The sequence below is a fragment of the Leptonotus elevatus genome, chromosome 19, assembly GCF_054856555.1.
Source record: "Leptonotus elevatus isolate MCC_2025b chromosome 19, RoL_Lele_1.0, whole genome shotgun sequence".
Classification (NCBI taxonomy): domain Eukaryota; kingdom Metazoa; phylum Chordata; class Actinopteri; order Syngnathiformes; family Syngnathidae; genus Leptonotus; species Leptonotus elevatus.
Window position 1 is genome coordinate 13,544,526 of NC_141257.1, and position 13,890 is coordinate 13,558,415.

The 13,890-nt window shown below is 38.2% G+C and overlaps 1 protein-coding gene across 3 annotated transcripts in view; it reads right to left on the bottom strand.

Annotated features, from left to right (window-relative positions):
• Positions 1-4,301: 4,301 nt before the first annotated feature.
• The window catches only part of rbms3 (RNA binding motif, single stranded interacting protein), a 292,785-nt gene continuing 283,196 nt past the window's right edge, over positions 4,302-13,890 (bottom strand). For 2 of the 3 annotated variants that reach the window (XM_086063177.1, XM_086063176.1), the window contains exons 12-14: positions 11,881-11,970; positions 7,644-7,768; positions 4,302-5,901 (exon numbers count right to left, since the gene is read on the bottom strand). In XM_086063177.1, the coding sequence (XP_085919303.1) occupies positions 5,898-5,901; positions 7,644-7,768; positions 11,881-11,970 (219 nt within the window). In that variant the 3' untranslated portion in view covers positions 4,302-5,897. Of the gene's footprint in view, positions 5,902-7,639; positions 7,769-11,880; positions 11,971-13,890 lie in introns of those variants that run through there. The other variant, XM_086063175.1, reaches the window with a different exon arrangement.

Sequence of the window (13,890 nt, forward strand, 5' to 3'; positions counted from 1 at the left end):
TTTTTCTCATGATATACTGGCCAACTATTCTAAAATGGACCCATCGACAATTGCTTGAATGCATAATTCAATTGCAAATGCAAAGTTTCCACCTGCAGAGGGCAGTCACTGTACAGATTTAACCCCAGTGTAAATTGTCTATATGTGAACAGTGTTCAAACTCTGCATGAATGATGATGAAGTTGAGGACACAAACTGATGTAAATGAGACACAATTTGCAGCAAGCGCACGGACGCCATTAAGAAAACTCCACTTCTGTTTGTTTAGCTCGCTCATATTTCAAATCTATGGGGAACTATAATAAATGTGAACCAGAAGCAAACTCATGCCTCTTTCTCTGCATTGATTCTCCATTAGCAAAAATGATGCATGTCTTCCTATTTGTGCTGTTTTTCCTCCCCTCACTCATAATTCCATTACTATTGAATCTCAGGCCATTTCTGGGAATCACTATACTCGCCAATGTGCACATTCTGTATTATGAGCCCTATTTGGATAATTAATGTCAGGAGAACTTTATCGCTGCGCATTGAGAAACACAGAATTGCTCAGTAAAACAACTGGAGATGAAGAAATGACAGGAAGGAAATAAAAGTGGGACCAGGGAGTTATAATGTGCCTGAATTTCATCGGATGTAAAACCCAGGTATGGATGGTGAATGGCAGGTCAAACCAGAGCAAAAAAAGCGCAGGTTGATTTGATTGAACTTTATGAGGGTGACTGTCGTGAATGGTTACTGAGAGACTATTCACGTTTAACCTCTGGAGCTATTAAAAGTCAGCACAGGGAGGAAAATGGTGAGACGAAGGCACAAGCCAGTGACAGCCACCAATTTAGCACCATATACAAGCTTTAATGTCATGTTACACCTTATTTATAAAACCCTCGTAAGGTTAATTTTTTTTTACGACACATGAGTAAAATGAGCCAAAATTTGTCTCACTATTGGAAGTGTGATATCCAAGTCATTTCAGAATATTTTTTTCACTTGCGACCACTGAAAATGCTCAGTGGCATCAGACCTATAAATACATATATAGTTTTTTATTTATTTATTTGTTTTTGATGCCCTCTATGGACAATAAAAGCAATATTGTAATATTGTACAATACAATCATCTGCATGTATGTATATATATATATATATATATATATATAAAATACATTCAAATTGGAATATTCACATATGCGCGCACATACACTCATCACACACTCATACGGGAGTGCACGTCACTGTTACTGCGTCCACACACGTTCACAGGCCTGAGCTCTTGATCCCAACCGTGCTTTCTTGGTGTAAGAATGGGGAGATAGGAAGCACTTAAGTCAGCTCAGCCCAAAAAATTTTTTTTTTTAGCTCTCTACCGCCATCTGGTGTATTATGGCTTTATGACTCTAAAGTAAAAATAAAATCTACGATTAGTTGATGCCCCAGTGAAGGGATAAATTGGGTAATCGTGGGAAAAGCACTATAACACATCAGGTGTACAGTGCATCAAAAAACATGAAAAATTACGATTTATAATGTGAGACAATGGGCCAAAATTTGCAATTTTTTTCTCATGTGTAATATAAACATTTGTTTCCCACATATAATAATGACAAGAATAATTTTGAACTTTTGGACGGTGTCATTTTGAACTTTAACATGTTTTGAACAATTGGATGCAATTTCAGCTCACTCAGTGATTTTTTTCATATGCTTTATATTTGATATGTATATTATTAAAAAGCAAAAAGCCCAAAAAATTGGACACTTTCCTTACGAGGGTTGTGCTTTCCATCTTTAACTCATTCCCTGCCATTGATGGCTATAGACGTCAAAAGAGCCATTTTTACTGGGCTGGCCGTGAATTACTTAATAAAACACACAAGCCATTTAAAATTATATGAAAGCTTTGTTAAAAGGCACTAAATGCACAGTTTGATTGTGAGAAGGTGCTCAAAAATAAAGGGAACACAATCCTAACACAGTTCCTGGATCAAATCCAGTTTCAATGTAACTGCACAATTCCGAATCAAGTACACCTGGTGTTGTGCAAAGGAGAGGAAAGTAGCACCATCCAGATGCGCTGGAGCCAAAAGGTCGGCCGTATATTTTAGCGCAGTGTTAAACATGTGGAAGAGCTGCCAGAAGACAGGCTAGCAGACCAAGAACGCAGCAGAACGGAAGGATCTGAATATCTTGAGCATTGCCAGCAATCTCCTGAAGGCTAAACTGTCAGACAAAGACTCCGTGAGGGTGGCGTATTAATCCAGTCCACAAGTCCACAAATGGGACTGTGCTCACAACCTGGCACCATGCAGCCTGTTAGGATTTTCCCAGAGAACACCAGATCGATCAGATTTGTAGATGAGAGCAGGTTGGTACAGAACATGAGACAGACAACAGCGAGTCTGGAAACGTTTTGGGATTCTGAAATATCATCCAATGGTTTGTAGGTTTTAGCGGGCTGACCAACATCAAAATGGGGTTAGACTCCAAGATGAGATCCTCATACCCGTTATCAGACAATGTGCTGGTGAAGTGGGCCCAATGCCTACACTCAGGTGGATCGTCTTTTCCCCAGACCTCGACCTAATCAAGGACTTTGGGGTTTTCATATATTGTCTCACCCAACACCACCTCCGCCATGTTACTCCGTGGACTGTCTAAGAACTGACTGATCCAAGTCTGGGTCGAGTTAGCTCTCAGTTGCCCACTTTGATTTTGAATATCATTCTGATTCCAGTCCTTGATGGGTATTTCTGTTCTCGATGACTAAGAAATCAACAATTTTCAGATAGACTGTTTCATGAACTGGAATCAGGAATCTGTGATTGTGATTTTGTCATTGGTATCAAATCCCACAATTTAGTGCAGCAACATTGGACTTAAGATCTGAACGGTTCATCTGGAAACTAAGGCTTAATTACAATCATCACCAACCACAAAGCTCCCCCTTTTTCTGGAAGAAATTGTTATCTTGAGGGACACTGGAGCGGATCCGATTGTCCCCGAGGGAGACAAATTGGACCCGTCAAGCCTCATTGAGGGGATGACTGAAATTGGTTTGTGGTTCTGCTTCTGCACCACCAAATAAAGAAAAAAAAATCTCATAGAGGGCATGAGAGGGGGCACAAGGGAGGGAATGACACTGAAGGGAAAATTAGAGCAAAAGAACCTGCCTTGGCCTTTGCGCATTAGTGGTGCCAGTGAAGCAGGGACAAAAAAGTTCAAGCACCATTGTGGATCTGGGGGTGGTCGGCTGCTTTCATTTCAGCAGAAAACAATTCTCGACTATGAAGTCATGGAAATCATACGCAGCTTGTGGATAGAAAAGGCCAATGAGATAAGCTCGGGTTTGTTTGTGCAACCCAACAAGGCGTGTGTCTGATAGTTGGGTTATTTTTCACTTGAGCCTAATTGTACTGAGCAGCCAGACTACGAGGCTTATCCTGCCTTCAATTCTATGGTAGTCACATCACATTTTTACCTTTGGAATGGATGGTACCTACTTCTCTGGTGGCATTTGGAATAAGTCACTCAAAATAACAACAAAATAAATAAATAATGGCTGGGTCGTGGCGCAAATACCTCCTCATACCACGTATAACAACGACGCAAGGTAGGCAGCTGGTCTAACAATACATTTTTCATTCATAAATATGTAAACAGCGGGCATCAAACCTTCTGAATCACTGTGTTATATTTCTTAAATCATCCCTTTGGGCACGGACTGCACAGATTAGCTTCCACCATGTTGAGACTATAGTGCGCAACTAGCAGGTTGCTTTGATTGGCCTTAATTGACCACTCCCACAATGGCACAGGCCTCCATCTCATGCATCCGTTGGCCTATGCTCATCTTGGAAATACCAACATTGGTCTAACCTGCCTCTGCGTAGAGTTATGGCATGTGCTGTGCAGGATTTACACCAGACATGAAAATAGAGCAATAAAAGTCAAATAAAAATTTAAAGCCTTTGCAATATAAAATAAGAGCTCAAAATTCAGTTGTTTGTATGACTTAAGAACATTTAGAATTTAGGCGTTCCTCTGGAATTGTTTCTTTTAAACGTGGCTATGTATTGGCTCCAAAGAATGCAGTAAATAACCCTCATTTGTTTTATTTTAATCAAATATTGCTTCCACTTCGGAGTAGCTTCATAACAGCGACAGAGGCCAAAGGAGTTTGTACAATTTAGTGTGCAAAGAAATTTTTTTCGAGGGAAAGCTGGAAAAAGAACAAGACTTAGTAAGCAGTATTCCGCAATCAGTTTACATTACCCCCCCCCCCCCCCGCCCCCCCCAAAAAAAGATGCAGAATGCACTCAGGCTATTTGATCACTGACATTGAAATAAAAAAAGCAAATAAAAAAATGGCCACTTGCGCCACCTCATGCATGAAAATACGGTTTGACATGTATGTGAGTGTGTGCGTGTGTGTTTTGAAGGATCCTTAAGGACTGGTCCGGCCGTCAAGGTAAAAAAAAACAACAACAACAAGAGCAACAACAACATCAACAACAACAGCAATATCAACATCAACAACATCATTAACGTCAACAACAACCAACAGAAAAAAATGAGACGGAAAAAAAACCTCTGGTTTAGAGTGTATCTTCATCTTTGGTATAAAAATGGCCGTCCATGGGCTGCATTTGATCCACAACTAGGAAAGACTACAGAAATTGTCAACAATTTCCTCTATTGCTTTTGCACTGATTGATCTCAACCATAAGCTCCTCTACTCTATCTACTGTTTTTGTTTCACTGCCATTTTTTTGTGTTTTTGTACATTTTATAATTTTTTTTCTGATTTTTATTAACATTTGCAGTGTGACAAGCAAAGCGGGCTAAAAACATCGTAAAGCTCATAAAAAATGTAAAATGTGGCAGATAAAAAGCTGTAATGTCATTGACAGCAACGTCGCTTGGTAAATAATAACGATGACCATAAAAAAAGCGAGTTCAGCGTTTTGCTGACAGACGCAGCACATTTCCTTATATTTTGCTTTTTTCTTCATTGTGAAAAATCTCTTCAGAGCTCAAGTCTTTCCGCAACTGGCATTTAGTTATTTTAACACATTGTTACCTCAGGCATATTATCAAAGCATTCTTCTTTTGAAGAAAAAAAAAGCTCTCTATTAAATCTGTACAGCTTATGTGATAGATTCTGTTTCCTCTTTAAATGACTCATCCAGTTTCTTGAACCTTCCAAGTGGTCCAAAATACTGCTTTGCGTATGTTTCTGTTTTGTTTTCTTCCTCCCACCCCCAACCAGACGTCAGACTTGAACTTGCAAAAAAGTCTCTGGCGCCCTCGAAATTAAGGCCATGAAGATTCAAGAAAGGAAGAAAAAAATGTTTTCAAATATATCTAGAAAAGTAAAATTTAACACTAGAACGTAAAAAATATTGAAAACAACTTTTAGCTTAGTATCTGAGGAAGACAATCTCTGTGTGTATCGCAAACGTGACTCCCCTTGTCTAATTACAAAATAAACTTCACTTTCACATTCAACCTTTTTTTGTGTCATTTTCTGTATTTTTTTGTATTTTTTATTGTTTTTCCTTTTTTTTTTTTCTTGTTAAATTGGTTGAGAATTTTCTTTGAGAAAATTCTCTAGCTTCAGCCCAGCCCTTCGGGCAGGTTTTCACACTTAACAATTTCATTTCTTTGCAACTGTGCCCCACAATGTCCCAAACCTCTTTCTCAGCATCCATTGCTTCCTTGTTTCCCGCCCTAGCTAACCAGGTAGAAAATGAAAAAAGTGTCTCTTTTTTGGTGCCTGGGCAATCTGGAAGCAATCTCCTTTTTTTTTCTTCCTCTACATTCCCCCCTCACATTCACAGTGCAGCCACCTTATGTCTCAAGGCAACGCTGTCACAGGAACATTCTCTCAGGTCGTTGCTATCTGATGGCAGAGGAGAACACATGGAGAGAAGATATACAGTTGCAATCAAAATATTCCAGACCAAAACCTCCAAAACAATACAGATGGCATTCCAGGCTGGGGAAACAAACTAAAAGACTAAACACCCATCAGAAAAGTTTAAAATGCTGCTCTCTACGTATTACAAAGATCGAAAAGTGCTATACAAGTGACGTTAATTTTCAGCAATAATTAAGTACAACTTAATTCACTTTTGTTACTTAAGAGATTTGAATTATTGTAGTCAAATCAAATGCTTACTTTGTTTTGATTACTTAAATCAGAGGTGTACAACAGAGGTGGAAAAACCAAGTCCAGAAAGTAAAAACCCTACCACAGTTTGGCTTTAGCCCCAGGTGCTAGCTAGCTAGCTCCTGAGCTAGCTCCCATGGTGCTCGTTTACCAGCAAGGTAGCTAGCTAGCTAGCACCTAGGGCTAAAGCCAAACTGTGGCAGGGTTTTTACTTTCTGGACTTGGTTTTGCCACCGAGCTAGCTAGCTAGCTCCCATGGTTCTCGTTTACCTGCTAACTAGCTCCTTAGCTAGCTTCCATGGTGCTCATTTACCTGCTAAGGAGCTAGCTAGCATCAGGGGCATAAGCCAAACTGTGTCAGGGTTTTTACTTTTTGGACCTCGATTTTCCACCCCTGGTGTACAAGCATTTTCCTTCAAGAGCCACATACAGAATAATCAAAGGATGCAAGGGCCACTTTGTTTTTGTTTTTACCTTAATTTATCAAGCACATCAAAAATCATTCAATCAAGGAATTGCATATTGCTTATATAAAAGTGTTTTTTGAAAAAAATGCTACCTGAACAGTTTAGGATGTTACAATATTTTGGGATGGTCGAGACCCCGTAACAGACCCGAAAATATCAGCCCCTGCACTGAACAGAACCAAAACATTCAGAACCAAAACAGGAGCAATCTGTCGCGATCTGACCATTTTTTAAAGCAGTTACTTCATGTGATAGTTTTAAAATTTGGACCTTGACACAAAGCAAATTGGAGGAAACCATTTTTCTTGTAAAATTTATATTTTTGTTATTCACCACAGCGTTATGAAGGCAAACATTGTTACTTGTTTTATTTTAATTTTAATTTTTGCATATTTAGAAAAGCTGTTTTGTACAGTATACAAAACTAATTTATTTGTAGCAGATGTCAGTTTTGGTATATCGCCGCTGTCCTGTGAAAAACACTTATGTCCATTTTTGTCTTTCTTATTTATTTATTTAAATGTTTACGTTTATGGGATGAAACTGAATACAGACATCTCAAAAAGTGTTTCTCACAGAACAGCGACGATATGCTCCGGGCCACTTAAAAATGGACGGCGGGCCACAAATGGCCCCCAGGCCACAGTTTGGACACATTTGACTGAAATGAATCATTCCAAACTATTTGAGTTGAACTTAATCATTAGCTTTTACAGTGTAATTTCAGCAGTAATCATTCAAGTAACCATTTTACGAAATACAATTTAGAATGTATTAAAAATCACATTAATAGTACTTTTTCAACTTTCTTTTTCTAGTCACTATAAATGAATAATGCAATCAAATAAAAATGCTTTGAGCAACTTCTAGAAAATAACTTTTGGCCTTATAATCGCAATTCAAACATGACAAATGAATGTAATTTCTACCTTTTATTGTGTCATTTTCACAGCTACATCCCCTTTTTGACACACTTCAAGCCTATATTATAGTCTAAAGACTTACTTGGACTGGTACGAGTAAGCAGAAACGTGGTCGGCGGCACCGTCGACTTGAATCTGTTGCTGCTGGCCAGTCACCTCCTGTGATGAGGGAGCCACTGTCTGGGGGGAGGCATCTGTCACCACTCCCTGAGAACAAACAATTGAGGTCAAGTGTGAGCTTGAAATCAATCAGAAATGCTTAATAAATGTAACATTTGAAAATATATGTTCAGCAAAATCAATGTTGCACCCGTCTACGTCACAATTTGCCCCAAAATATCTTTCCAATAGCCTTTTTATTTGACTGAAACATTTTCTAATACGTAGATTAACACTTTAGCTGTTCACAATGGGTACTTCTGCAAGCCTCTTAACAATAGTTTTCAGACTGGATTCGGATTCAAAATTTCTGCCCTCTGTTTGGGGATGTGATGTAATGTGCGCATTGTGTTCGTGAAGCAGGGAGTGTGAAGTTTCATTTTTCGGCCACAGGTGGCAGTAGCTATTCAAAAGTAAATTTTCTACATTCACAAGCTAAATGCTATATTGGGATATATAGGTCGTTCTTTTATCGGTTTATTTATTTATTTATTTTTATGTATCAAAAGTATTAATGGTATCTATACTTGGCATCGTTGAGTACTTGTGCTGACATTGGTCTGGAAGAAAAAAGGGAAACGAACATCCCAATTAGTATTAATAATATAGGCTTATAAACATGGGGTTAAAGATGTTTTGAACATAATTTGATTGGGTGGTCTATAAGCATGTATTACCGTCTTGAATTTTTAAATTTCATTTACAGCTGAGGGTAGTTAATTCAAGTACTAAACATTTCCATGTCTATTTCCAAGTGCCCTTTATCTAATATTGAAGCTAACAAGGAAATTGAGATGCCAAACAACACATCTAATTGAAAAACGTACAGAGCAGAAGCACCACCGCTTTACTGAGGACTGACTGTGCATATACTTATCTAGCAGGCAAAACTAAATAACAGACGGTTTCCACCCAGGTCCCATGATAGCGGGTGAACTGTAGCCTATGCCGGCGGAATTTAGGGGAGAGGTGGGGTACACCCTGGAATGGTGGTGGACAGAATCATAGAATAAATGTCACGTAAATTGCGGAATTAGAACCCAAACAGAAAATACACAGGAGTTGGTAAACAGTCTTTATAAACAAAAATACAAAGTAACAACAGAGAGCAGGGCTGGATTCAGATGTCCTTCCAGAAAACACTTGATGGAGAAACCATGAATGCGCTGGACAACTAAAAAGTACAAAGTAACTACAGTGAGCAGGGTTGGATGCACAAAACAAGCTTGCATGGAAGATACCTCAACGTGCTGAGAGGAACCTTAACGTACTGACAAAAGTGTCACTCGGAAATTCCAGCTAGGGTCAGGTGCAATTCTATAGACAGAATAAAGGCCTATATGACAAAATAAAAGTGACGTGACAAAATATGAAAGACTAACACTGGACAGCGGAGCAACCAACAACATCATAAGGGATATATCGACTGCATGGCAACTAAAAAATAAGAATGACTAGACTAAATAAGAATGGCTAATACTCAACCATTACAACTTCATAGCAACTGACAACATCATCATAAGTGATATAGCAACTGCATAGCAACTACAAAATAAGAGTGGCTAGACAAAATAAAAATGACTAATACTGGACAAAGCAACTGCATAGCAAGTGACAACATTATCATAAGGGATATAGCAACTGCATAGCAACTACAAAATGAGAGTGATGAGACTAAATAAGAATGACTAATACCGGATAAATCAGAGTGACAACATCATCATAAGGGACATAGCTAGCAACTGCATAAAAACTACAAAGTAGAAGTGGCTAGACAAAATAAGAGTGACAAATACATCATCATAAGTGACATAGCAACGGCATAGCAACTACAAAATATGAGTGACTAGACAAAATACGAATGACTAATATGGGACCATAGCAACTGCATAGCAACTGACAACATAATCAAAAGAGACATAGCAACTGCATCACAACTACAAAATGAGAGTGATTAGACAAAATAATAACTAATACCGGATAAATCTGAGTGACAACATCATCATAAGGGACATAGCTAGCAACTGCATAAAAACTACAAAGTAGAAGTGGCTAGACAAAATAAGAGTAACAAATACATCATCATAAGTGACATAGCAACTGCATAGCAACTACAAAATTAGAGTGACTACACAAAATAAGAATGACTAATATGGGACCATAGCAACTGCATTGAAACTGACAACATCATCAAAAGGGACATGTCAACTGCATAGCAACTGACAACATAATCATAAGGGACATAGCAACTGTATAGCAACTACAAAATAAGAGTGACTAGATGAAATAATAATAATGACTAATACTGGACATAGCAACTGCATAGCAACTAACATTGCCATCATAAGGGTCATATAGCAACTACAAAATGATAGTGACTAGACAAAATAAGAATATTGGACCATAGCAACTGCATAGCAACTGACAACATAATCAAAAGGCACAGAGCAACTGCATAGCAACTACAAAATGATAGTGACTAGACAAAATAAGAATATTGGACCATAGCAACTGCATAGCAACTAACAACATCATCATAAGGGTCATATAGCAATTACAAAATGACAGTGACTAGACAATATAAGAATGACTAATATCGGACCATAGCAACTGCATAGCAACTGACAACATAATCAAAAGGGACATAGCAACTGCATAGCAACTGACATAATCATAAGGAACATAGCTAGCAAATACATACCAAGTACAAAATAGGGAGTGTCTAGACAGAATAAGAGTGACAAATAAATCATCGTAAGTGACATTATAAGGGACATATACAGAACCATAACAACACAATGACCCCATGACCCAACCCCCCAAAAAACAGTAGTAGTTGTATTAGTAGTAGTACAAATAATAATAATAATAATAATAATAATAATAATAATAATAATAATAATAATAATAATAATAATAATAATAATAATAATAAAATGACGCATGATCATAATTTTTTTTCTTATGCGTTTTTCTTACTGAATTAGTCACAATAGCTTGTTTTATGTTGGGACTATGTTTTCCCTCATCACGTCAATCACCTTTAACAAGCTCTCAAGGATACTGCAACCTGTCTATATATCAGCCCTCCAGACACAACATGATGCATTGATATACACCCAGCTGCTAATGCCGGCACTCAGTGGGCACTGGTGAGGAAGATGGAAACGATAAACAGGGGCCCGAGGCGACACTCCAAAAACATCTCTCTGCCTGCCGCCATCCCGCTCCTGCATGCGCCTTTTCAGAGAAGAGAGGAGAAACTAATGCATCTGTCAGGGGGAAACTGTCATTGTCTGTGCTTGCGGGGCGAGCCAGAAAGCGGCGGCTGATAGATGTGTGTGTTTCGGCTACCTACAATCCCCCACCTTGGGTGTGTGTGTGTGTGTGTGTGTGTGTGTGTTGGAGAGGGAGACAGCAGCGGCTGCACTGTATCTCACTTGAGCTCCTGTCATCTGACACACGACTGATAGTCCATCTAAATATGACCACAGTGTCAGTTGCCAGACAGCGATCCCACTCTTCCGCGTTCATGATTTGTCATATGCTCCAGGAGCTGCTTAAATGTAATACAAAAATGCAAAACAAGGACATTTGCAAATGTCCTTGTGGAATCAGAAATGATTGACATGTAATGCAAGCCTACAAACAACTTCATGAACAGCCCATTATGGTATACAGTTCCCAAATGAAATTAATGCTAACTGATGTCATCACAGATTAAAAAAATGAACAGCTGAACATGCTTTAAAGTATCTAGAAAAGTGCAATGGAACAATGCATGAATACTGGATTATTCTAAAGTCCAGGCAAAAGAGGATGTCAGGTAAAACATTTGTTCTTTTACCTTAGTCAGCATGCTGACTAAGGTAATAACATCCTGGACAATTTTAAAGTTATGGCGATAGAGGGTTTCTCGTAAAACTTGTGACTCAGCTTGCTTTGCTTGTACTTTTTATTTTTATTCATTGGGACGGGGCCAGCATGTTTGTTTGTAAAAGAAAAACACTTGAAAGTATACTTTAAAAATGTGTCTGTTAGGAGACTATCGGTGTTGAACATAAGGTTGAGAAATGGTTAATGTTAAGTGATTGGGCTGTCAGGAGTAATGAGGTCTTCTTTTGGTAAATTGTCTGCTGATTATTGATCGTAAGTCTTACTTCGACAGGGACGGCTGTTGGAGGCACAGGAGTGTACTGGGGAATGTAGGTCCCTTGCATAGGCGCTGCTGCGGCAGCGGCAGTCATGTACTGAAACACACAGAAATGACATGCATTAACATCATTTGGGAGAAATTCCCTCAAGAGTAAATATTGCCATGGTCCCAAAAATGTATTTAGACTTCTTTTTTGTTTTTTTTTAATGCTAGAGCATACAGAAAGCTTTGATGCAGCTTCTGACCTGAAGAGGTCGCTTAAAGCAATGGTAGTTATTACAAAAACGGCCAGCAGGTGGCAGCAGAGTATAAGAGCTCAACCAGGGCCATGTTGCAACAAGCTCTTTTCCCCAGTGTTTTAAACTGATCTGTGAATAATGAGGAAACTTAGCCATAATGCTAATTGCTGCAAAACGAAAACATATAGAAATATACTTTTTTTCCCAATGAAAGAAGAGACTCTAATCTTTCTTTTGGTAGGTTCCATTTTTTTTTATAGCAATATAACACAATATTCTGTGGGCCTTGCAAAATCAGTCAAAATCCAGTAAAACAGCCAGGAGCAAAAGGGGTTGCTTCAGTGGTCACGATTAATTTGGTAATAATTGCAATCACAACTAGGACAATCATTTGTTATTTTTGTACAACACAAGAAAATCTTTAAACATGTAAAAAATATATTAAGACAAATAAAAAAAAAATTGAAACACTACAATTTTGCAAGTTTATTTTGGACCAAACAATATTGATTACATTTGGAATAAAATGATTATTAATATTATTTGTAAAATAAAAAAGGTGCAATTATATAAATTTAAACAACTCAAGTATTAAAAATATTTTATTTTTGTTTACAGCTATGCCAATTTTGTAATTGTGGAGTTTAATAATTGAAATTGTAATTTAATTTAAATTAATCGCACAGCCCTACCTGGAAGTGTTGGATATACAAAGATAACACATAACAGGCACTAAATTGCATCTCTCTAATAAAAGAGTATCTAGTAGTTCAATAAGTATCTCGATACATGGGGATGTGATATGATTCATTCATTTTAAAGTGGAAATTTCTGAAAAATAGTGCAATTCTAGTCACAGGAACATCTAACTGCCTCAAACCTTTAATGTGCTTGTGTATAGTTTTCTTTCTAATCTCTTTAAACAACTCACTTCCTCCGGTCCATGTTTAGTGTGGTACACACCATGTCACCAAACAACACAGTGACTACTTGTCAGCCTTTCAACAGGCCAACTGACTGATTTCAAGTTTGAAGACACCTGAGATGCTAATTAGAGGACATCATTTGATTGAACATGTCCCTATGGTCTTCATTTCTGCCGTCATTTTTGTCTGTTGAATCACAATACAAAAGCAATTTTCATAGGGTAATTTTCATTTAATTTTTCTTATTGCCTTTGTCAAGTTTTTCTTTCATTAGCATAGGGGTAACAACAGTTTTGTCCACATGCTGATAGTGAATTGCGTTTTACGATAATACTTAACTATATATATATATTAGGTGATACTTGGTATAAAAGGTTGAGAACCCGCTATTCTAAAAGTGATTTGGTCAAAAGAGTTTCCCATGCACCCGATGTCCTTTAGGGGGCGCCAAAGGAATATCGTTGCACTCTCACATGAGAGCCAAACAGAGGAGCATGTGAGGTAAACTAGCAAGAAGGAGGAGGAGGAAATGTCCCGCTGTATCATCGAGACTTCACAAGCAGGCAAATGTGCAAGACCACAACTCAGAAAAAGACGGAAAATGGGAAAAAGACGCTAAAGGGAATGAAAGGAGAAGCGAAAAAAGAAGAAAGAGAGGCCCCCTTGCCTGCGGCGTATATTCCTTAAGTCATGCTTCTCCATGCCCTTTTTAACTGGCTCTTAGCTCGCACCAAGATGGCCGTTTTACAGATGTGACACAGGTTGAGTTACATGACAGCCGTGGGGCTTTCACATGCAATATGAATGAGGACTCAACACAACAAATGAAGGACTAAAAGTGAAAATACA